Source organism: Glossina fuscipes, unplaced genomic scaffold, assembly GCF_014805625.2.
Source record: "Glossina fuscipes isolate IAEA_lab_2018 unplaced genomic scaffold, Yale_Gfus_2 27, whole genome shotgun sequence".
Lineage (NCBI taxonomy): Eukaryota > Metazoa > Arthropoda > Insecta > Diptera > Glossinidae > Glossina > Glossina fuscipes.
Window position 1 is genome coordinate 8,487,606 of NW_023998422.1, and position 25,866 is coordinate 8,513,471.

Consider the following 25,866-nt stretch of genomic DNA (forward strand, 5'->3'; position numbering starts at 1 on the left):
TACTATGAGCATACTCGTAAAAGAAGGATAGCCCCCCCCCCCCCCCCCCCTTTCCCCACCCCTCACACCAGCCCACATTGCTACGTGGAAATCCTACTTGAATAAGATATACTGCGAATTTTTCCGGTTATTACTGATATCACATACGTAAAGGTTAGAAGCGACGCTAGGCGAACGAAAAATGAAGAAAAGCAAAAGAAATGTATTTATAGATCATGCGATTTGAAAGAAATCTTGAGTAAGAAAAAAAATTGGCCCACCTCTATATATGTCTATATACACATATATGCATATGTAAGCATATGTCTAGAAACTTTTGATTATAACTAAGTGCGTAAACTATATATATATATATATATATATATATATACGTATTTACTTACTCTGTGCATACTCGTAAAAGACGGAAATTAATTAATAATACACAAAACGCTTGATTAACGCAAAAGAAAATATTTAAATAAATCTTTTGAAGGATTTTATATATAAAATTCTATTTCGTATAAACTTCAGCACATACGCGGACACTCACTTTTAGCTTGACTATGGAAAAATTGTATAAATAAATGCATGCATTTATAATAAAATTATTATTATTGTTGTTTTTGTTGTTCTTGTTGTTTTAAATACAATTTTACATTTGTTCAAAATCCATTTAAGATGCTTATGCTTCGTCATTTGCGTTTGTTTATTTTTCCACAATACCTTTTAGCTAAAAATTCGCATTCGCATACACACATATACGTAAACAGCTACTCATTTATACGTACACATGCACTGATTAAACCCCCATATGTCTTCTATTTCTTAATATATACAGCAAGCATTTAAATACAAATGTAAAATAACAGCCGTGACTCTCATTGAAATTGAACATGCATAAGTGTGAGCGAATGAAATCATATGATTAATGTTGAGTAAAACAGCTGACTGAGTGCAGAAGAGCGTTAGTTTGGTGTGCGCTCCCTCTGTGAAAATTATAATCGCGTTCATACATCTTGCAAAGTAAGAAATTTTCATATGTTTAGATTCGGTTAAAAGTATGCGTAACTTATAAACAAACCACAATCAATGTTCAAATAAATGAGCAAACGTAGACTTACAGACGTAAAATGAAGAAAGAAACCCAATTGGAAATATTTGTATAAACAAAATACAATGAATTGTTTTTTTGGGGGAGGTGAAGTGAAATTTTATTTCTCGTAATCACCACTGACCTACACACTTAGAAATTAATTGAAAAAAAAAAAAAAAATTATTTACTTAATTTTTTTGTTAATAATTTTTGATAAGAATCATGCGGTCGGTCTTTCTTTTAAATATATGTGCAATTATGAAATTGATAAATAATAATAATTTCATTATAAATTTTATATATTTACTTACAGATGTTCAGTTAATGAGATAATTATTAAAATTAGAAAAAAATTAAATGCGCAATTAATTATCATTTTTTTTTTTTTTTTTTTTTGTTCACTTCTTTTTATTGCACAGATGTAATATTTGAAATCAGATCTTAATACGGGGGATCTGTCACGCCAGACCGTGAATCATTGGTTTTTTGTTTTTCTTCTTTTTTGATTATGTGCAAATAAAAGCAAAAAGATCACCTAGCAAGCAGGGAAAAAGTCATTAAATGCATTTTCTTTATATATATTTCGTGCTTTCTAAGAGCTAATGGATTTTTATACTCAACATTATAAAAGTATATTCAATTTTGCATTGTACTTGTTATGCTTATATTCAATGTTTTACAAATTATAGGAGGCATCGCAAATAGATAGTGGTAAATATTTGAAAGGTTTCAATGTTGGACCTTGTTTTTTTTACGGCTTCACCAATTTTCATTTTATATTGATTTATAATTTATCCATCAAGTTCCCAGAAATTATTATTCCGAAGTTAAATGCGCTTGCAGTATAAATCTTTGCAAAACTTTAAGAAAGTGAAGAAAATTAGTTATTATTTGGAATTTTTTTTAATTCTGCATGCACCTACACTTCGATCTATTCCTTGCTTGTCACGAACAACTTTTATATTGGTAGAGGAAAAATATTGTAGTTGGACGATTGCATGCAGCAACGACTGTATCGAATTTCGACTGATGATAACTTTTTTTAATAGAGTATTGCTTAAAAGCCCTTTTTTAATTAAGAAAACGTTTGTTGTTATATATTACAATCGAACTTCTTAAAATTATAACAATCGTGAAATCAAACCAGCAGAGAGACGCATATACAAAATTAATTGTTTTTCAGGTACCTTTTGTTTCAAATTTTGCGTTCATATGGAAATGGGGGGATAAAAATTACATAACGGTACGTAAAAACAGCAATCAATTCAAAAAAGCATCGTTTGTAGAAAAAAGAATAGCTTTTTATGGAATCGAGGGAATATGCTAAAAAGCCTGAAGTGTACTATGATTCGTCATTCCTTATGCCGTAAGGGTAGTTTTATTGACTTTTTAATATTGAAAACCCATTCATCCCAATATTATTCACAATAAATTGAAATCCATTTGCTGAAATCTAAGTTTTCCATCGACGTCTTTAAACTGCCTGAGAGCCTATTTCGGTTTTTTAGACAAAAGTTTCCAATCTATGAATTCCTTCACACAAGTTTTTTCTCACATATTAGAGTAAATTTTTAAAATATATTAACCTACAAGGGACTACAACGACAAATAACGAAAAGGTGAACTTTAATTTTTTGCTAGCGGCCTTATTAGACACGCCCGAAATCAACTTTTCAGCATAATGTAGATTAAAAATTCGTATTAATCCATTATGAAGCGAGATGAAATTATTGCAATCAGCCAGACATACGCGACAAATGACACGTGTGCAAATGAGAACTTTAATTGCTTTAACATATTATAATAAAAATTCGCCAAGTATTGTTCTAAAACTACTTCATTAAACTGATAACAATATTTTGCAAAAAAAATAAAAAAATCATGATTTGCTAACGTGAATCATATATTTTAACGTCAGCAGCTTACAAGCATTGATTGTTCCAACTGGTTATGTGGTCGTCAATTTTTGCTTTTTGTTTTTTAATATTTTATTTAACACTGAGAGCAATGGGAGAGCAATTCAGCATGTGGATAGTACATACATACAAGTATATGTACGAGCACTGTAACAATAATCAACATTTTGAACTCGGCTCTAAAAACTCTAATTATTGAAGAGTTCGGATTTCTTGCTAGTATGATTAGAGATGAGTGCGTGAGTTTGCGAGTTCCTTACGATCGTCAATGCTTTCATTCTATAAAGAGTTTTACATTTATCAAGAACACTTTAAATAAAAAACTTATACATATGTTATTAAAAAACAGTTAATTTCAAATAAATTACATGATTTCAAAAATGGTTTCATTACATGTTTATTCACTGTCAGAGGAGGACATACAAGGGTGTACCGCTTTGCAGGTCTGCATTATCGCATATTCGCTCTATGAAATTTTGCACGTTTTTTCTCTGAACATATTTTTGTGCGTCTTTTTTTACGAATTTTGGAAATTACACACGAAAAGAAAAGACGGCTTCCCAACATTTGAAAATTGAAAATGACGCCTGTAAGAGAAAATTGCTAATTATGTGGAAACTGTAAGCGTTGTGGAATTCCAAAGTGATAATTGAACAATACAAAAAAAAAGGTTTTCCTACTTTCAAACCGCCGGTAAGTAGTTGTTGAGAAAACGTTTAGCAAAAAATTTTTCTTTTGGTTTGGAATAATTTTAATGACAAATGCTTCCAATTAATAATTAATTGATGGTCAATGAAAATGTGCAGGGTCGTTCTCTAACGCTTGATTGTATTCAATAGACTAAAATGCATAAGAAAATCCATTTTCGCGTGGATAAATAACTTCATGTTTCTTAGCTGTGTTACCTTCGAGCCAAGTTTCTGAGCAAGAAAACATTTATTAGTTTTCTTGCTTTAAGGATATGGTGGGCATTGCTTTTGCGAAAAACTACTTTTTCATCATTTTTTCATTATGCTTGCACACGTTCTTTGAGTCAGCTCTCAGGTTGTTCGAGGACTACTATGCAGCAGCTAGTCGCAACGCATAAAAGACATATACTTGCTTTATTGTCTATGAAAAAGTTCATACTTAAAAAATATTCGGTATTCGACAATCACGATATTTCGACTATACCAAAAAAAAATGACAATTTCTTCGTGATTGTGAAAATGGCAATGCGCGGTTTTTTTATATTCATCTCATTCAAGAGTAAGACTACACCGGAAATGTTCTTACTTTGTAGTCCAAAAATTCGCGTTAGATTTTTCCGTAAAGGAAATATGTGCAGACAGCACATGGGTTTCAAAGACGGTTTGCCCATATTTGTTCGTTTTTGTGCGCGCACTGCGGCCGTGTTTATGGAAATAGTTTAAAAAAAAAGTAGGAAAAATGCTTTAAGTGATAGCGCACAAAGCCAATGTGTAATGCAACGAAAAGTGTTGTTAGTACTCCGTTCTTTATGTCCATAAAGAAGTGCGCTCAAGGTATCAGACGAATCCCACATGACTCTGTGCAAGCTTCAAATATAATATAAAAATAACCTAAAATTATATATTTATGCTGAATTTCCAAGGTAAAAAGGCATTTTTATAAATGTTACGTTTTTACTAATAAACATGTATGAAAATCCTTTTAGGTTTTATACAATTTCCTTCGGGTTTTTTTCTTTTAGAGCTCTAATTCGGCTAAGACTAGCATATGTATATACTGTTTGCCTTTAAATTATCCATTTTGCAAAAATTTAGAAAAACCCGTGAATAATCCATAGTAAAATTTTGCGATATAGTCTATTTACTTAAATCACGGCACCTGCTCATCTCTAGTATTTACTGGTGTCTTCCTGGACTCTCCTATACTTGTCTATATATATTTTGCATTAGTATGTAGTTAAAGTGTCTCTACATTTATTATTCTAACGTGAGCGAAGTGAGAATTCGTAAAGCAAGTAAATTGATTCTGTTAATATAAGCTGCCTAGCGCTGTTAGTAACATTCGTTAATTCGTTTCGTCTGGCTTCGCGTATGTATGCAGTTCAAATACATATATGTATACGGTGCAGTCAGTCAATCGTGTTTATATTTATTATAAATGCGTTCATTATTCGTTTGGTGTGTGTATTGCTCAGTTGTTTTATATATGTTCCTTTAGTTTTTCGTTTGTTTTCTGAAATTCAGTCAACATTTTAACTGCAACGGGAAAGAACAGATATTATTCATTGCGGGTAAACAAAAATTTTAAACATAACATAAGAAGAAAAAAAGTGGACAAAAACTAAACTAAAAACAGCTGTATTCTAGACATCGTTTTGTATGTGTACATTAAAGTACATATGTTGTGTATGTGAAATTAAAGTAAAAATTTTGCCCGGAGGGACGACATTTAAGTGGGCATTAATATTAAATGATTAAATAAATAAATTATAATTAATTTCAGAGAAATGCAATTAATTAATTGAAAATTAAATTTTTCTTTAATTTTCCTTTTTATTTTCATTCTTTGATTTCTTTTTCATTACAACTCAGCTGAAACTTTAATTGCGTTTTAATTTCGATTTTGCAAAAAAAAAAAAAAGGAAAAATGCATATAAAGGAAAATTAAGAGGAAAATAAATAATCAGAAGAGAGAAACACAAATATGATAATAAATGCTTTTTTTTTACATATAAAGAAGAAAAATACATTTTTGAGATATATAAATATTTATAAATTACTTAGTACTTTTAAGGAAAATCAAAATATATTTCAATTTACATACTGCCATATAAAATTTAAAGTGTATAAATGATGATGAGGGTAGTGTGCGTGAGCGTGTGTGTGTGTGTATGTGTGTGAGTCTCTTCGATAGTGTAAAGTAAATAATTTTGTACCTACGTACCTTAGTGTAAGTGTGCATATATCTTGTACCATCATCGTAAGCAAACATATTATTTATATAAACAACAATAATAACAGCTAAATTATTTGTTGTATATAAGAAAAATTAAAAAAAAAGAATTATCTCTACAGTGCCAACAACAATTACGAGTGGAAAACACATTACGTCGTTACGTTTGTACTCGGTTTATTTCTTTTTTTTTTTTTTTTTTTTTTTTTGGGTGTTTGAATGTGTTCGCTATATGCATGCACCTAATTATATATATGTGTTTGTGGATATACACATACAAATATATAAATATATATATTATGTATATACCACAAGAGTTGTCGATGCAAATTTCCACACAGTGTTTATACACAGAAAAAGAGGAAAAAAAATCATAATAGTATATACAGTGAAATATCCTCACAGTGAACTCTTCCGTGCCTAAACAAATTTTCATTTCCATTTAATGGGAGAAAATGTTTCGGGAAATAGTGAATTTTTTTTTTTTTTAAATACAAAAAATGAAAACTTTCCGTCGCCGACTTTTGAACATTTTATGATGGTTTTAAGAGAATAAATCCCCGTTAACATGAGAATCGTATACAATTTGTCCCTATGAAAATGTCAACTATTTGAGTTTGGTAAATTTATTGCTCGCAGCCAGGGAGTTTTCAATTCTCCCTTTTTATGCAGCTATATGCTAACTAAGACATGTCTAGTCTTTTGGAGTTAATTTGAATAGAAGGCACCCACCTGAAATTTTAAACAATAAGCAGCTCGTTCTCAAAACTAATAGTTTTCTGTAACTGGGATCAAGATAAAAATTGTCGAAATTAACGCTTGATTTCTCCAAGAATTTATGCACAAAACCCAAACCCAATAATAGTGTGATACTGATTTTATCTTCTTCTTAGATCACTATTTCAATACCTTTTTAGAGCGATATACACACGGCATTAAGTATTTTCTAACTTAAGCTGATAGATCAGCTAAACCTACTTTATTGTGCGATTGTATGATTGCAAATTTGTACTATTAAGTGTGAGGTGTCAGTGGAATACATGAAAATATGATTTCAATTATTTATGTATTTCATTAAAAAGCTAGACCTTGTAAATAAAACCCAATATCACTTTGGATTTGTAATAATCCATATATACAGATAATCACAGTCGATGAGGAAAGTAAAGAAAAACTTTAAAAAATCGTGAAATATCTTCGAAATTTCAATAATAAACACACAATCACTTTATTTGTATATATATATATATATATATATTTATTCTTTCTTTAAGTTCTCCTTCATTTTAATTTAAGAAAATCAATAAAAAAACTCGCCTCAAATCGTACATCTTGCGGTTAACGGTTCTGTCTGTTAAAAAAGGTACTAAACGCTTGTAAAGCGTTCGTTATTGAATGTTTTCACTGTATATATGTATATAAAAAAAAATTTACAATGCAGTGTGTAGTCAGTTGGTACTCAACTACCTCAGTAGATACAATACAATAACAACAATAACGCGAACAATAAAAGCAATACGATTCTCAACTCAGTTTAACTTAAGAACAAGAAAAAAAATCAAACTAAAATAGACAGATTATCAAAAAAAATAAAATAAAATAATAAATAAATAAATAAAAAAAAAGTTAATAAAAAAGAGGTATAAATAAATTTGAAAAGATACTTAAAAAAAAAAAAATTGTAAAAAAAGATATAAAAGGTATATATATATATACATATATATATACCTATATATATATATATATATATGAAAAGAATAATTATACTTAAAAGGTTTCGAAAATAATTATAAAACAAAACAAAATCTGTGCAAAAAAGGAATATATATATATATATATATTTGTATTATAAGCACATACATATATATATATTAATAATAATAATAATAAATAATTAAAAAACGAAAACCTTGCAAATGTGAAATAATCAACCAATTCAATACAATAACAATACTAAAACCTCAATATGATTTTTTTATTTTTTTTTTTATTTTATTTTCTTCAAAATACATACATACATACATACATATAACAATATATATAGATAATGTAATACATATGTACCCAACTGCAATTGCAATTACAATTACTATGCAAGATATTCAGTAAACGAGAAAAAAAAACAAAAAAAAAAAATTAATGAAATGAAATAAATATATAGTGATAATTAATCAAAGACCATAATTTGAAAAACTGCAAGCGAAAGAATATATAAAGAAAATTTTCAAAATCATATATATATATATATATAAATAAATAAATTTTTATAAAATTGTTTCTCAAAAACAATAAAAAGAAAAAGAAACGATATTTTACTTTAAATTTCGAAAGAAAACAAGTGTAAAAGTTATATTCAATTTTAGAGTAAATTATGGAAATCCCAATCGCCTTAACTACCTGAACTTATTTATTTACTATAAGTCCTAGAAGAGAAAAAAAAATGCAATTATCTTTGACAGTTTTCGCAATATTTCAGAGATTTTAAGAGTTTACTCGAAAATACAAGAAAAGGATTTTTTTTAGGAAAAAACATTGCCAAGAGATATGGAAATTTTTGTAAAAGTTCGTTCAGTCAATTAAATCTATTGAGAGGTCTGTCTGACTGCATTCGCAACTCAGTAAGCAGTTATTAATGTTAAGAAGTAAGCCAATCATATGCTTCAAAAGAAGAAATGAGTTCCTCAGTATCAGCTCCTTCAGTATCATTGACGACCATTCGTTTTTATTGTAATAGATGTTTTTTTTATGATTACAACCAATAAACAAATAAAAATGCTACACGCTTAGGAGCCACGGCCCACTATTATATACCCCACATCACTTATATATGTGTATATAGAACAACTTTTCAATATAAGGCATTATATGGGAAGTAGCCGAAAAAGGTCTCAGATCCGAATCAAAGTTTCAATATTCTCCTCCCTTGGGCCAAAGCACCGCAGTGTGTCAGATTTTATGAAAACCTATCGAAAATTGCCGCCTGCAGGTAGACACACAGATAAACAAGCTTAATCAAGAGGTTCCGAATGCATAGGTATAGTAAAAGGTGGGTCTATCTAAAGTCTTCCTGAGTGCGGCTTATATCCGCACAAGCTTCTATACTACAACTGATATAGTGTACCAAAATGAAGTCGTAGCAGTGCTGTATTAACAAATCAGCCGTGTTAATAAAAGTCTATAGAAGACAAAGCACCGCTGTATGAAGATAGGGGAAAGGTTACTTTGCTTGAATTACGCTGCACATCATATTATACTAATTTTTTCTTTTTTAAATCTATTCCGTTATCTTTCTGGCGAACAGCTTTACGCAAACTAAGCGTAACACTCGATTAAAATTTCTTCACCTTTCGCTCGATATGCGTTCGATTGATCGATCATTTTTCGATCCAAGTCTCATCTTCCGCAATACAAGGCTCTTCGCTCAAAAAAATTGGAAAACACTAATTTCACACATTTGACTTAGGTCTGTCGCTGTGCTACCACTTTACAAAGAAAATATTTCTGGTATTCGATATACTTGCGCAATTTAATTGAATGTTGTTGGTCTTGTTCTTTAGACATTGCATTATCGTATACCGCACAAGTTTTGGGTCCTATTTATAACTCATTCGATCAAAGCCAGTCTGCCCATCTAATTTTCTTGCATTGCATCTGCAGGGCGCAAGTTCAAAGATACTCTGATGAAATTGTCTCACGGACGAACGCTATTCAAAATGGTTCGGATTGCGGCACTTTTTTTTTGAAAGATCAAGCGCGATGCGGTGTAGGGTACTTTATGGTTGGCCGCAGCCAACTAAAGTCTCTTCATTTGTTTTATACACATATGTAGGTAAAGATAAAAATACTAAATTGCTTATATATTGTTTCTTGGTCGTTCAAGACGAGTGTAAAACTAATCCACTCTAGCTAATATTCAAACTTGACTAGTGAAAGTTCACAAGGAAGAATTTATAATCAAACTGAAATTAAAAATTTCGAAATTTTTTTTTTAGCCATAACTTAAAAGAAATGATAAAAGAGCTTAGCATTTGTTGTTTGTCGACTTCGTCTTAATAGAGTGGCAAGAAAAAAACATGAAGATGACGCGGTCAGCGAGCATAGCTGCATCGATTACTCTATGCACGCTCATGGCTGTTGTATGGGCGTTAATAGGCCTATGAAGCATATATCTTCGGACAAAACCATATACATACATACACTCAGGCATTAGATATAATTTTTATTTTATTTAATTTATTTCATTTTATATGTTATATAATTTTACATTTCTTTTCTGGCTGTTTCGCGTTTCCATTGAATTTGTGACAAATTATCGGGCAGACGCTATGATATTAAACGCGAGCTAATTCGTGGAAATATTGTGAAGACATTTTCTTCAAATTTTAATATGAGTATTTTTTGCAGTATTTCCAATTTTATGACAACACTTGGCGAGCAAATGAAAATGTATAGTCATTAAAGACGGCCGACTAGCATTTAGTGTTGAAAGGTATTGATTAATAGATTTTCCCGCAATGGCAAAAGTATATATATAGACTTCGAAATCCATTGCAAATTGTGGCAATAGACAATCGCACTAGCCCTGTGTAGAATATTAATGCGTATGTTGAGTTGATTTAAATCAAAAGCTTGGGATCGTTGCGATCCATTTCAGAAAATATGATAAAAATGGTATTTAAAATTTCTGCGCAAAAAAAAAGGTTATCTTCATCACATTTTTTCTTCATAAAATCTGAAAAAGTTATTACAGCACGCTATGCCAGCTATGGGAGATAATTTTTTGGCAAAAACATTGTTTAAGCAGCTGTTTGTCAACAGACAAGTCCCGGTACTTTTTTGACAGAATACACTCATTCAATGCCTAAGATTGTGTTCATACACATATATGTGACATAATTGTTTCTTACCACAGCCCAACGTCACATACATGTGACAGACGTTTTCAACGATGTACTAAAGAATGGCCAAACATGTTGCGTATTGAAATAAAGCGGTCATATAATAACGAAAAAAAATGTTGGGCTGGTGTGAATGTTTTCCCCAAGAGATCCTGGCAGTGAGTAGGCTAAGTTAAGTCTTCCGCCTTCTTCCGGATGGAAGGGAATCGTCACTTTACTTTGATGGCGGGTCTGTTGCAGTGTTTTGAGATATACTGGCCGAGAGGTGTTTCACAAAAAATTTTTCTTTTGACATGTTACAATTTTTAGATTAATTGCGTCAGCTTTCTGCAATGTATCCGTTGTATTAATTTTGTCAGGTGATACCGTGGCTATCTGACAATACTATTATCCTCTATAGCGGAGATTTTCCTCTTCCTGATTAGCATTTACATCTACATCGTGTGCACTTTTGGGAATTTAGACGCTCCCCAACAGATAGCTATCTTCCATGACATATTAAGTACTACAGTTGCCAAGTCTGACTGAACAAGAGGTTATAAGTCAGAGATCGTTGCAGTTTTCTCCACTGACCTGCTAGCACCTACACCTACACTATTACCCCTATTGATTAGAATATTAAGCGAATTAGCTGACTGTAATTGAGAACAGCTCTTGGCTAGACAGGAACACGAATAAGTGCAGTCGCTCAAGCTGATTAAGTCAAGAGTCCACCATCATCATATTCCACGTAAATTGGCCACAGATTGGAATCTTGTGGGCAACCACGGTCACAAGCGATAAGATTTCATTTCGCCATGGAAAGATGGGAAATATATTGCGATGATAGCGGTGGACATTATTTGGATTAATATACATTTTCGACTTTTCTCTAGAAATAAACGGTTTTTCATTTGTTGAGAAGTCCGATAAAGGCGATTGCTTACAATGAATGCTTCTTCTTGCAGTGCATTGGATATTTGGTGGATATCATCACAACAATTGGGCCGATGCAACCACATTGAAATGTGGCAATCATTCTTAACTAAGCAAAACCTGTAATGAGAAGTTAATGGACGCTACAAGCTTAAGCGAAGTTTGCGCTGTGTTTGTGGCTTAAAGACTGTTTCGAGAGATTACTGACTTCCCGCCGCATTCTTGTTATTATTGCATAAATTGAGATCAAATAGAGACAGGCCGTGAATAGTTTATGTCTTCAATTTTTGGGAAAAATTGGTTCTTTCTTCATTTTTTTTTCTTTTTGCTATCCATAAGAACAATTTTTCGTTTTTTTTTTTTTTTGCTCTTTTTTGTTTAACCTTGACTTGAGGGTTGTTGTCTAACAACGTTTGTTGAACTTTTTTCTATATTTTCGGACGTCACAGATATTCAATACCAATCGTCTTTTGTTAGAGCTTTTAATTTAAATTCAGCTGCCTATCTTTTTAAGATGGTAAACGGATTCTATAAGAAAAAGTAACGCGTTCCAAGCACATTAAGCAAAAGTTTGCACAGATGATTTGCCTTTTAAATGAAAAGAAAAGAAAAAAATTATATTATTTTTTTTTTTTTACACTTAATGAATATTAACACAATGCCCATAAGCAACACCACAATTGCAAATATCAGAGGACAGAATGAGTGAGCGGTCAAACAAATTAACTTATTATAGAATTTATCTTAACAAAAGAATTTCGATCATTGGGAAAAGCACGATGCATTTTAGCAGCAAGATGACGAACTGAATTGTTTTAACGCGATCCATTTTGCATATATCTATCCTTTATATGCTGTATAGATAACATTTTAACCTATCGCAGCAATATGGATATCTTGTGTATGCAATATTTTCAAAACGTAAAGACCAGCTCTAATGAGCTCTTACGGATTTGTGAACAAAGCTATAAACATAAGATAAGTAAGTAGTAAGCTTTCCAGCTTGGGATAGGGATGAGAAGAGACAATTAACTCTTATTGCGGTCAGACTACACAAAGCAACGTTCAAATGTTTTTAGCATCTCTTACCAGTAGGGGGGGTAGACATGCTCTCTAAATTTCCTTGCCCACCTAGTACGTAAAATAAATCAACCGCAATTTATGACTTTGCACCTAAAAGAGTTTACACTTTAAAGGATGACTAAGACAAAACAAATTAATCTTTCGGGCATTGGAGGATTAATGAGAGTGAAATAACGCATAAAAGAGATTGCATACATTTAGCATCGAACTTTGGCTACTCATCGCCGGTTAAGATCCTAGGTTGTATAAATTCATGACAAGCGTTGGCAACCTTGTGTTAAGATAAGTACTATGGCAATCCAGTCTCCTCTTGTAGAGTTGCTTGTGTCACGCTTTTTTTTCCTCGCCTTACTTCTTCTTCGTTCAATTCATTGGGCGAAGACTCAACAATTTTATAAAATTTGGCAGCATCTTCATATAGGGCATCCGTCTTATCTTTGCATTTTCAGTTTACTAAATGCGGGCGAATGACTCTGTCAATTTGCTCAATATCTGTAAGTTGTCCAATCCACACAATTATATACAGATATAAGTAAGTAAGTTGGAAACCTTTTAGAGTAAATTTAATCTTGAAATGTTATTTTAAAGGAAAATTAGTGGATTGAAGAAAGCATGATCGCGCAGTTTATTAAGTATATTTCTTAGAAGTAAGTTTTGCAACTTTCTCAGAATTGAAATATTGACTGACGATTTCTTTTCATTCTTAATCAATTGTGTCACTTTTCGAGCTCCGTTTAGTCAAACAGTTAAGCAGCGTGACTGTCAAGCCGCTGAGTTCAATTTGCAGGGTGTGAGTGGACCATACTTAATTGCAATTGGCATGTTCGCGTGGAATAATACTTAGCGATCGCGCGCACACACGACTCACTTATCTCTTGCTCCCTCTCTCTCTCGCTCTCCCAGTGATTGTCGCCGTGCTACATGTATAGAAGGCAGGCCCCGAAGTGATGAAATATTGACGACATTGATTTTACTAGCACTTGCTGTCTCACAGTTTTAGTTAATCGCTTGCCAAGTTTCAAATATTGATGATCTATTTTTCACACTTAAGCTACCCAAGCTTCCAATAATAGTTGATTGTTTTTGTTTCGATGAACGTTTTCTTTTTCATTTTTGCTAATTCCTTCTTTAAGAGTTTGAAATATTTATTATTTTTGTTCTCTCTCTCTCTCTTTCTTTCTCTCTGTCCTCATTTCTCAGGTTTACAATCGTGGTCAAGTTTCATTTTCACTTTCTAAGTTTGAAATATTGGAGAGCCTTTGTCCTAAAATTATTATTTCATTAAAATATTAATAACCATATTTTAGTTACATCACTTGGGTCATATTCGAAAGCTTTTCCATTTTGAAACTTTGTTGATGATATTTTCTTGCTGAGCACTATTTTGCTAAAATTTGAAGCGTTAATGACTTCCGCATTGTTTTTTCATCGTTTACGAAGCTTTCTAACCTTAATCACTCCAAGAATTGCCCCCCCATGTTTGCCAAAACGGTTCAAACAGTGAGGTAATCGCTAAAGGGAGTGCCCTTGTGATCACCTCAGATAAAGATAAACTTATGAAAATTTTTTTCTCAACAATTCTTGAAGACATTATTTTAACTTTGATAAGCAGCAGACAGATAGACTGACGTAACTTAATCCGCTGCGTTCATCACGCTGATCACGGCTAGAAGGTTCGCTGAGCTGTTCTTTAATGTACAAGTTTTCGAAAGATCTACGAAAAGCAGAAAGGAGGGGGGCGGGTATAAGAATAATGAGAAGCGAAGACAGAAAGTAGTAAAGAAATCAATAAATATTTTTAGTCAGAATTTAACTTCATTCACTATGTATATAAACATATGCAATATAGTTCGAAGTGAAAACTTCGATTACACTTTTAGTTTATCATCAATGTATTACTATTTTGAGACTTATACCACTTTTTCGCTGATAGAGGTTTTGGTCTTCGTAGGCTGTTTCTTTTTTTTTTTGGATTACCGACGCATCCTCTAAATTGTGCATAAATGTCATGTTGAGTTAAGTGTGAGAGAGAAAAGTAGATTTTCCGAAAGTAGCCTTAGCATAACGTCTTGTAAGCATTTTGAACGCGCTGAGTAGCTTGGCACCTATTAAAATCAAACTGACGTAAGTTAAATAAAAAATTGTGTAATGCTAGCGACGAAAATTTCAAACACTGTCCTCTTCTGCCATGCCTTACAGAAACGTTCGAAATCATCCCATCAATTGTAAATCCTTGTGGGCAAGCCTGGTTGGTTGCAAAACAAAAAGCTCTTCAAAATTGAAATATTAACAATATTTATACCCTACACCACTTATGGAGGGAGATGTAGTTAGGGTAGATCCGCCTTTCATTATACCGATCGATTCAAAAATGATACTCTGGGCTTGTGTTCAACCTGCAGTTCGCAATTTTTCATAAATTTTGATGAAACTTGGTAAACTTTCCATATAACGCCCTTTTTTATGAAAAGTCGATAAAAGAACACGTGCAAGGCAGAATAGGTATTTAACCAAGGGATGTGGCCCATTGAACTGTTCTTATTTGTTTTTATTATAGTAGTGGAAATAGTAAGTACGAAAATAATAACAGTAAATGGAAAAAAGTGACCTAACCTAACTTACCAAACAAGATATTCGCTTTCAAGTGCCGCCTGCATGTATTCGCGAAAAATCAAACAAGTCATCTGGGTGCAGTCCGTTACAGTTCGTATACAGAGCCATCAAATACTAAAAAGAGAAATTATACAGTTATTCCGTTATTATAAAATAGTAATATAAGTTCCAAAGATCGAATTAATATAAATTCAGAGTCCTGCGTCCGTCCGTCTGTCTGTCCATGCGATATAAAAATCGACGTGTTAACTTCCTCGCTTCTAGATTAATCCTGAGAGTTAAATGTGTAAATAAGTTTAAATTGCCCCCAAAGACGCGCCAAAAAAAAAAAAAAAAAAATTCACGAATGCTCGCTTTCGATTGCTTGATTTTTGTATTACTTACTATATAACAACTATGGACTTGAAACATGTGTGAGAGGCGATAAAGAGTAGTGTAAGTCGGTGTTGGATATCCAAAATTCACCCTAAGGTGATTATGGTTGAAACGCTTGTTGGTTGTCACTCTAGAATGAGATGGCAATGAACTTAAAAAATCGAAATAATAATAGAATTTATATAAATTTTATAAGCATATCATAAAAACTAATTACATGAATTAATTATATATGATTAATATGATTAATATTTTTACAATTTTTTCTCTCCTTCTCTCCCTCCTTCTCTTTAACAGAATACGAGACTTACAAAAAAATGTAAAAAAAAAAAATTTGTAATAATTAAAAAAAAAATTATAATTATTAATTAAAAAAGAAGCAAAAAAAAAAAAAAAAAACAATTAACTTCCTATATAAATGTAATCAACAAGAAAAAAAATTGAATGTTTAAACCGTGTAGTTTAGTGTATAGTTTTTACTAAATGCTGGTGTTTAACGTAGATTCACCTTGAAAACTGTAAGCTGTTGACGTTTGATGGCGTCATTTGGCTTAAAACTCTCAGGCCAGAAGTAGTGGATAGAAGAAGTAAAATATACACATATACATATGTACATACCAATATACCAATAAACCACCAGTAGAATTAGCAGCAGCAGCAGCAACAACAACAACAACAAAAACACAAAAACCAATATATTATAAAAGTGTACGCGGATTAAAATACTCTACGTTATAAACTCTAAATTTATCTACTACTACTTAGAGCTAACTATAGCTACAACATCAACAGCAACAAAAATACAAACTGCAAGTAACTAAATACAAAATTCAACCAAAACGACCTCAAGCAACAAGCAACTTAAGCTACCTAGAAGTTAGTCACACTAGCAACAGCAATAATAACAACAACAATAATAATAATAATAATAATAATAACGAACAGGAAAACTGAAAAAAAAACCTCTAACACACAGCTAACTCCCCTAACTGATTAATCATACATAGCACATATGCAACCGTGTGCGTATGCGTTTGTATGTGTATATATGTGCGTGTATGTGTGCGTGCTTGTGTACAAAGGTAACAAATTGAGTGAGTAACAATACATTTACATAAATGCACGCCTAAGTGTATACGAGCATATATGTATCCGCATATATATGTATATAGATATATAACGCTCTCAGGCCAAAACCGATACACTGCCAAGGAGAACCTAATATAAAATAAAGCAAAAAAAAAAAAAAGAAAAGATAAATAAAAAAACAGAACACTTGCTGCCATTCATTGTTTGCTCTGCCAGAGATCATATAGCAGACAATGTAATAACAACAAAAACAACCACAATAATATTCATAATAATTTAATTGTAAAGAAATCAAAATTTCAAAGGTGAGCAAATTTAGTTTTATATAAATTTTTGAAGAAGAATAAAAAGAGGCAAACAATCAATCATTCCTTCCCTCTGCTCTAAGGATCTTCGCGAACGAGAAGAACGGAGAGAACTCAAATTTTTTACATTTAGTTGTCCTCTCTGAAACATGGTACTTGTATCAGAATTAAATAATTGTCATCAGCAAGCATACCTTGAAGAAGAAACTTTACTCTTGCAACATCGAGAACAACAGCAGTTACAACAACAACAACAACAACAACAACAGCACCGCCACCACCACCAACATCATCAACAGCAGCAACAACAACAACAGCGCCATCATCAACAATTAATTGCATTAACTAACGATGATCAACAGATAATAGAAAATTTTGATGAATTTAGCGACAACATTATCACCAATAATATTTTAACTAACACCAACACTAACACGAGCAGTGTTGTCGGCGACATTATTGAAATTGACACAAGCGATGGTTTTAATGATATTGTAGAGGAAATTGAAGATATTTTTGAATTTGAACAATTGCAACAACAACGCGAAAGGCAAATTAATGTTATTTTAGAAGAGGCAGAAGAAGAAGAAAAAGAAGCAGAACCAGAGAAAGAGGAAGACGAAGAATTTGAAGAGAAGCAAGACATTGTTGTGAATGCAACAGCAAGTGATATAAAAAGTTTTCTGCTGCACAAGGAAGAGATAGATATAAATAGTAAAAGCCGAACGTCGTTAACGAAGTTATCAGCAGCGACTTCAAATATTACTCATACTAAAGTTGCTAAACCAACAACAACACCAGCAGCCGCAACACTAACAAGTCGCAAAATTTTTACAGCTGTTAACATATGTGCAAGCAATATTAACATCGGCAACAACAACGACAACAACAACATTATTATTAGCAATATCACAAATACAGTTGCTTTAAATAATAATAAACGTCATAGTAGTAGTGGTGGTGACAGTAGTCACGGCAATAGTGGTGGTGGCAATTGCAACAATAACGACAGCCATAGCAATAGTACAACAAGCAATAGCTGTAACAGCATTAATAGTAATAGCAGCAGTAGTAGTTGTAGCAGCAGCAACAGCAGCAGCAGCAGAGGTGATGATTGTCTGAACGCGAATGCCATAAAATTTAATTTTGAAAATAATTTAAATTTTACCAATTGCAACACAAACAACATTAGTAATAATAATAATAATAATAATAGCAACAACAACAACAATAACAACAACAACAACATTAAAAATAGCAATAACCATATAATTAGTTCCATTAAATTTGAAACATCTCCCATCGTCCGATCCCTTATACCTATTAACGCCAATAACGCCAATAATAAAATGGACCAACAACATCAACACCAACAACAACAAAATGTCATCTTTGGCTCTCAACGCGTTAATATGAATTCAAGCACACCATATTCGGATGCAACGCAAGTAAGTGGAAACGAAAAAAACGCATACTAACCGCCTACACAACTGACATTTCTCCCCCAAGCAGAAAATATATATTTTTTCCTTTCCTCTTTCTATCAACCGAGAGTAGTATGAGTAGTCAAAAAAATGTTGCGGTCGATAGTAGAGCTAATATCAAGCAATCTGAAGTCTAAGTTAAGTGAACAAAATAGATTTTGCTGTCTTGAAGGCTTAATATTTTTTAGACTCCATAATATCGACTTGGCAAATCTTCCTTTTCGGGCTTATGTTTGAAAGTTACCTTTTATGAGCTTTTTTATATACATTCCTGTTATTTATTTATTTATTTAATTTTTTTTTGCTAAGGTTTGATATAAACAAGCGAAACCATTATAATGGGACGCGATCGACCATTAACTACCCTACACTACTTCATTCAATACGTTTATTTTATATAATGAATATTTAAAAAAGAAACAAGTAGGAGCATTACAGAAGGGCAAGACTGCCATTAAGTACCCTACACCAATACCCCTAGTACTATTATTCACTCATTTTTGTAATAACAAAAACTATTATAATTACAATTACTTGCTGGCAAAGGCACACTTTTCAGTAAAGCCTGCATATCGAAGGATGTCAAAGACACCATATGGCCTAACCCAAATTTAGAAAACTTGCTTTATTCCCAGAAATTTTATTGCTTCTCAGTTTTCGTCATAGAAAACTAAAAACTATATTTTCTACGTAAGGAGTTCGTCTTCACCGTAACTTTTATATATATATGAGGGTCTACAAAATAGATCTATGTGATCCAAATACCCTATCGTTAATTTTTGTGGTAAATCTCTGCTGTGGATCTATTTTCACCAAAACAAACCTTGTTCTGAAGAGGGTACTGTTCATGAGAAATCTTATATGCAGTAGGTTTCAATGTAGATCAAATTTGGTCTGCTTAATTTCTATGTCAAATTACTATTATGAAACAATTTTCGTCATAAAATGTTAATCATGGGTTTTTTTGGCATATAAAGGTTTACATAAGATTGATCTTTTTGTCAATTTACTATATTATATAAAGGACCGGTTTTCGCAGGGCCGGTGTTATGAGAGAAGGTTCAAATAATTGCTCCAGCCAGTTGAAAGTTTTTATATCAATTTAGAACGATTAAATACTATTACTTAGCCACTTATGGGGAGTGGTCGAAAAAGTGGACTGGTCCGAACTATTTTCAATCGCATTGGTCCTTGAGTCAAAGCACGTCAGTGTACCAAATTTCATTAGAATGTAGTTTAAATAAAAATTTACACGGACAGACAGGCTTGGATTGATTGAGAAAATGCTTTTGAATGATCTCTATAATAAATGATCTTAAGCCCTTCTGCGTGTTGCATACGTGCGCACAAACTCAATATACTCCATACGACAATTGGTGTAGGGTATAAAAATCTTATATGGGAAGTGTTCGAAAAAGTGATCGGATTGGAACCGTTTTCACTAGCGTTCGTCCTTGGGCGTAAAGATATCGTTGTACAAAATTTCATTGAAATATCTTAAAAACTGCGAACTATACGTTGAAGACAAGAAAATAAGACAGACAAGCTTAGATCGACTCAGAAAGGGATTCCGAATAGATCGATGTAATAAAGGCTGGGCTTATGTCAAGTTCTTCTGTGAATTGCATACATCCCCTCTTATCGTCGTGCCACCAGTAATGTCGGGTGTAAATATATAACTAATTAAAAGAAAATAAAAATTTATCTTTGCCATAATTGTGAATTCTTGATTGCTATTGTCTTGAAGATATAATAAATGGAGAATCAGTTCGTCATTTGCGAATATCGTCCTTTAAAGGCGGTTTTGATAAAAATATGCACCAAATATCTCTGTGAATGTCTCTTGTCGACTGCAAAATATTATTTCTTACCTATTGTAACCTAGGTTGGTTACCTACTTAATATTCGCAATTCCAAATATCAGCCATGAATTGTTAGTTACGGGTTTCCTCCTATCTGGGGTGTAGTTTTTATTTCCAAAGTTGGTTTATATCTCTCAACTGTGAAAAGTATTGAAGAAGGTTCGCCTTTCTTCCTCAACTGTTTGTGGTCTGCTACAGGCTTCTTCAGTCTTGATCAGTGTATGGTAAGCTTTCCGATCTTGCCAAGTCCCTGTACTCGTCTCTCCCTCTATCTTTTCGTTTTTAATCCCTATGTTTAGTCTTGATCAACGTGATTGAAGCTAAGAACCGTTCAAAGTCAAGGAAGTTACAAATCGTCCAGCTCTAAGATTTATGTTCAGTTTCGACCATTGTCACATGTACCGTCTATGGAGCCATACCTTGGCGTTCCTTCACCTGTATGCAAGACTACCGCTTCGTCTGCGATTCTGAGCCGATTCGTATCCTATCTTGACAAATTTAAAATTCTAAATGGATGAAGTAAAATTACTACATTGGTCGCGTTTGCATGTCCGTCCAACTGCATAGTCGTCATCAGCGTAAGTCTGTGTTTGATTTTCACTGTTAAAGTAGAAATTCGGCAAATAAGTTGACGGCCGCGAATTTCGCTTCAAAATAGGAAATAAAATTCGATTGACTACATTGACCTTGGAACAATTCCTTTATTATTTATCAGTTTAAACATAAGTAAATCAAAATTTTGCATTTTGGTAATTGTCGCCATGTCAAGGGATCGGGATCATGTTTAAATCGATCTCTTTAATTTTTGCAACCATGACTATCCAAAGCAGCAGCGAATAGGAAGACGTATACACGCGATCGACTAATTAAAGCTATAACATATTCTCTTTACTTATGATCTGTTCTTTTTAATTCTCATTTTAAAAACTACGCGGCGGTGAAAGTGCCAAGAACAAGTACATGGGGAGAGTTAAAATGATTCAGAAATCTGCACATATGCGTGTTTAAGGAATTTCAAATACATCTTAATGGGTCCTACAAACGGAAGAAAAAATTTAATGTACCCCTAACTAACTCGTGCCAAGTATAACTTCTAGTACAACTTCTAGTTCTAGTTAACAATTGCATGAGTATATAAATATTTCAAATATTTCATTATGAATACATTTAAATATATCTGATTGAAATTGAAATTATATTTCAAATAAATATTTCCCGAGAAGCAATTGAATTGTGAAAATTTGTTTGCGATTAACTTCAAATTAAAAAAAAGTTTCTTTTTAAATTTCATTGATTTGTCAAAAATGCCCCTCTTGAAGATTCTGCTTTTGAGTCTTTATAAGGCCATATTCCCATTTATAAGTGGTGTAGCATTTCTTTTGTAAGGCACTGTAATCACATACATGTTGGAATCACTTATGAAACCCCCAACGTTTTTTTTTTGTTATATTCGTTAAAAGCAATCAATTATGATTAAAATAAATTGCACAAAATCGCGGTTATTTACTTATAATAAAGATAATAATCTCGCTTCCTTCTTTGCGGTCTATTTATAAACATTATCTTGAAAAATTGGGCCAAAGATGTTAACCATAACGTGTTGGCGATAACGCGAAGAAAATTAATTTTCGTACATTGCTGCTTAAATAAATTGCGAAAAGCGAGATTGAATTCCTAAGCTTAAAGAAGCAGATAAAAAATTATGCTAATTAATAACTTAATTGATCAAAAATTGAAAAACCCGAGTCCAAATGCCTGTCATGGTAATCACCGAAGAATGCAATGCGTCTTCACAAACGGATGACATTTAACGCTTGGTAAAAACTATTGTAACCGCCATATACCTCTCTCTCTCTCTCTCTCTCTCATTGCCCAACATTTTGTGTTGCAATCCTTGCATTCAGCAACCTCTGTCTACAAAATCGTTTAGTATGATTGTCGGCTAAAGGTGTTCGAGCAGCTAGCAGAGATAGACAGGCATCTTTAGAAGTGCTGTATATCGCAATGTGTACGTCAAGTTTAAATAGAGAAGAAAGAAGTGTATATGTAAGGTGGGTACAGAGTTTTTCGCAAAAGGAACAAAAACAGCTGTTCGCACATCTGTTATCATAATATAGTGAATACCTAAGATTTAAAGGTCGAATAACTTGTATTCTAAATTCAGTTCCGTTGAATTATTTCATCTTTTCAAGCCGGGAATAATGGTTCAGCGGCAAAAGCCTTGTCAACAGTTGCAGTTGATATTTAAGTTGAGCAGTTGGAAGTTATAGTCCTGCTTCTCGCTTCATAGACACATATGTGAGCTGTCAAGCATCGCTGGGCTATCGGTGTACGAACTTAAAGGCAGTGTAGCTGTTCCTCTCAATATGGTCTAAAGTACTTTATATTTTCTTTGTAAGGCCCGACGTTTACCTTTGTAAAATTCCGACTGAGTAGCAGAATAGATAAAAATTGCTGCCTTCATCACGTGAGTATTCGCGAGTATTCGCGAGTTCAAGTCTCAATGTGATTAAGCTTACTTTGGTCGCAGGTATGGTGTGTGCACAATCGTGGGTTGGTTAGGCCACGCCCATCTCCCTATTGTTTTATTTTTTTTTACTCTTTTCTGAATGTCGCCGCGTTAGACGTATCTGGGACATAACCTGACAGATTGATCATACATACAAGAATCAAGTAATAAGCGATCAAAATACAAGTATCTTTTCACTTAAAATAGTCTTACGCAGCTTGGAACACAGCGAGTTTTTAGCTACACTAGTAAAAACGTGTTGAGCAAAAAATCTGAAAATCGCAAAAAAACGCCTCACTGAATGCTCAATTCCACCGTCAGCCATATCTACCTACTGTATAATACAGTATTAATTTTCCTAATCGTTATTGGGAAGCAACCTTTTGCATATATATATACTTTTTTTTTTTTTTTTTTTCTTAGACATCATAATTTCGATCAGATAAGATAATTAAAAAATTTGAATTGTGTATAAATCCAACTACCCCTACAGCAAGGCATCATTTAACTTGTGCGAACAGAACAGAGAAGTGATTCAATATTCCTTTGATGACTGCTAAAGGTTAAAGCGCAACGACGCCAGCTAAAATAATCAAATTATCCTTATCCTGATGAAGGGCACTTACGCTCTCTTTGGCTTACAACTTTACAGTTTTGAGTCGTTAGAGAGCGTTATCCGTTTTCCTTAACATGGGTTTTCCACCAATTAAACAGCAACAGAAAAAATTGGAAAAATATATAGTTAACGGAATACAGTTGTAACATTCGCTTGAATTAAGCGCCTTGCTTATACCTTACGCTACTTTTCGTGCGTGTATGTTAAGTTTGCACAAAATTATACATGACCCAGAAGAATTCAAGATGTAGGTCCACCTCTTATTGTATCCACCGATTCAGAATAGTTGTTTAAGTCGACTTTAGATTGCCTGTCCGTCTGTCTTCCCTTATATCCGCCTGAAGTCTAATCACTTCTGTAACAGAAGTTCAGCACACTCGCCTACGTTGATCCAGAAATGAAAACATATAGGATCGAATTATTTTCCCGATCTAAGTTTCTATTTTGAAAAAGTAATTTATTAAGAGCAATTTGTGCTTACTTGTAATATTTCTCGGCAAAGGTGGGTAGGAAATAGTATCTAGGCACAATAAATGAATATAAGAAAGTTTCATGAAATAGGAAAATCATTTGGACCTTCTTCATCGACTATTACAAAAAAAAAGGTTTCATGTGGCAACAAATGTTAACTTTTTCCAGTGATTTGTGATGAAAAGTGGTCGCCAATAGCCATTTAACATATAAATTTACAATACTAAATTTAGACCACATAGGCCCATTTTTCGTACTTTATGACGATAATACATTCGGAACCGTTTCGGTTCGCAAACAAATTAGTTTGATCAAAGTTGGTCTAAGTCGGTTCATATTTTAATATCGGTTCAAATTTTGATATTTTATAGCGAAAATGGATGAAGAATTGTTTTAAGCCATCTTCAATAATGGAATTTCAACTACTCCAAGCTTTCTATTTCAAATTTTTTATAGTCGTATAGACAGAGCTAAATATAGTTAGAAACTTGCACTGTTCTAAAATGTACAGAGTCCCTAAAATATATTTTCAGCTGTTAGAAGTTATAAAAAGATGACGATTTGCTCCTCCCTTTCGCTACCATGTGATACCCGTGTATAAGAATTGGACAACTGCACAACCATATATACACAATTTTAATAAATACTAATGAAAAAAAACATTGTACCCATACGGGTACAATTAGGTAAAGGTCATGATATTTGTGAGAAGTAAAGAAATGCTTTAGTATGATTTAGTAAACACTAGAAAACACTTTTTTTGCGCACACGGGTAATGCATTGATGTTTTACTTTATTCCTATAATACAACTATGTGTATAGTTTTTTTTTTTCATTTCCATACAACTTGAACGGATTATTTTGCCCAACTGCCATATTACCAGCAACCGAATGTTCCCAACTCATCACGGTCGGCATAACACTTACTGGTCGTTCATATACTTTCCAGGCTACGGCTACTCCTTGTTTCGCACTCATCCTCTTCCCATTTTTTTTTTTTTTTTTTTGCCTCAGTTTAAGCTAAGAAGTATTTTCGACCTAAGACACTATTAGCCTGAAAGCGAAAACCCAGCTTATGATTCATTTCACTTTACATCATTTCATTCATTAGATTTTCTTACTTGGCTTTATTTTTTTTATCATAAATTCTTATTAAAAAATAATAATGATAATAATTATATGAAATTTTTAAGATGCATGAGGGAACAGACATTTCATTTTCATTGGGATAGGTTCCGTCCACATATATATATATATATATATATGTATATGTATTTATATGTAAAAAGAACAAAAAAATAAAACAAATAAACAAACATTAAAATGTCTGGTTTATAGAACACAGACAAGGCAGGACATTAATAATAACGAATGTATTGAACTCTAAACACAAGTGTTAATGACACTCGCGTATACACGCGCGTAGTTTTGTCTCTGTTCTCTGCGCTTTTATTAAATGGCGTGTCATCACCCTCCCAAAAAAAAAAAAAGAATAAAAAAAAAAAGTTACTAACAAAAGTCATTAAACTTTACAGAAAATGAAAAGATATTGGAAAGGTTATGATACGACGGTTACGATACGATGGATATGACGGATACGGCGGCGGCTATTAAATATTAGTCTAGAAATTGCCATAATCATGTGAAATTCTGCACATTGTAGTTGTAATACTTTTGACCCCAACTGTATAAATGTTTACATATTACATATACATACATACATACATACATAC

The 25,866-nt window shown here is 32.6% G+C and overlaps 1 protein-coding gene across 1 annotated transcript in view; it reads left to right on the forward strand.

Moving 5' to 3' along the window:
* The first annotated feature begins 14,357 nt into the window (after positions 1-14,357).
* LOC119636088 (putative uncharacterized protein DDB_G0286901) overlaps positions 14,358-25,866 on the forward strand; it is a 25,692-nt gene continuing 14,183 nt past the window's right edge. The window contains exon 1 of the mRNA XM_038031218.1: positions 14,358-18,639. Within this exon, the coding sequence (XP_037887146.1) occupies positions 17,341-18,639 (1,299 nt within the window). The 5' untranslated portion in view covers positions 14,358-17,340. The remainder of the gene's footprint in view (positions 18,640-25,866) is intronic.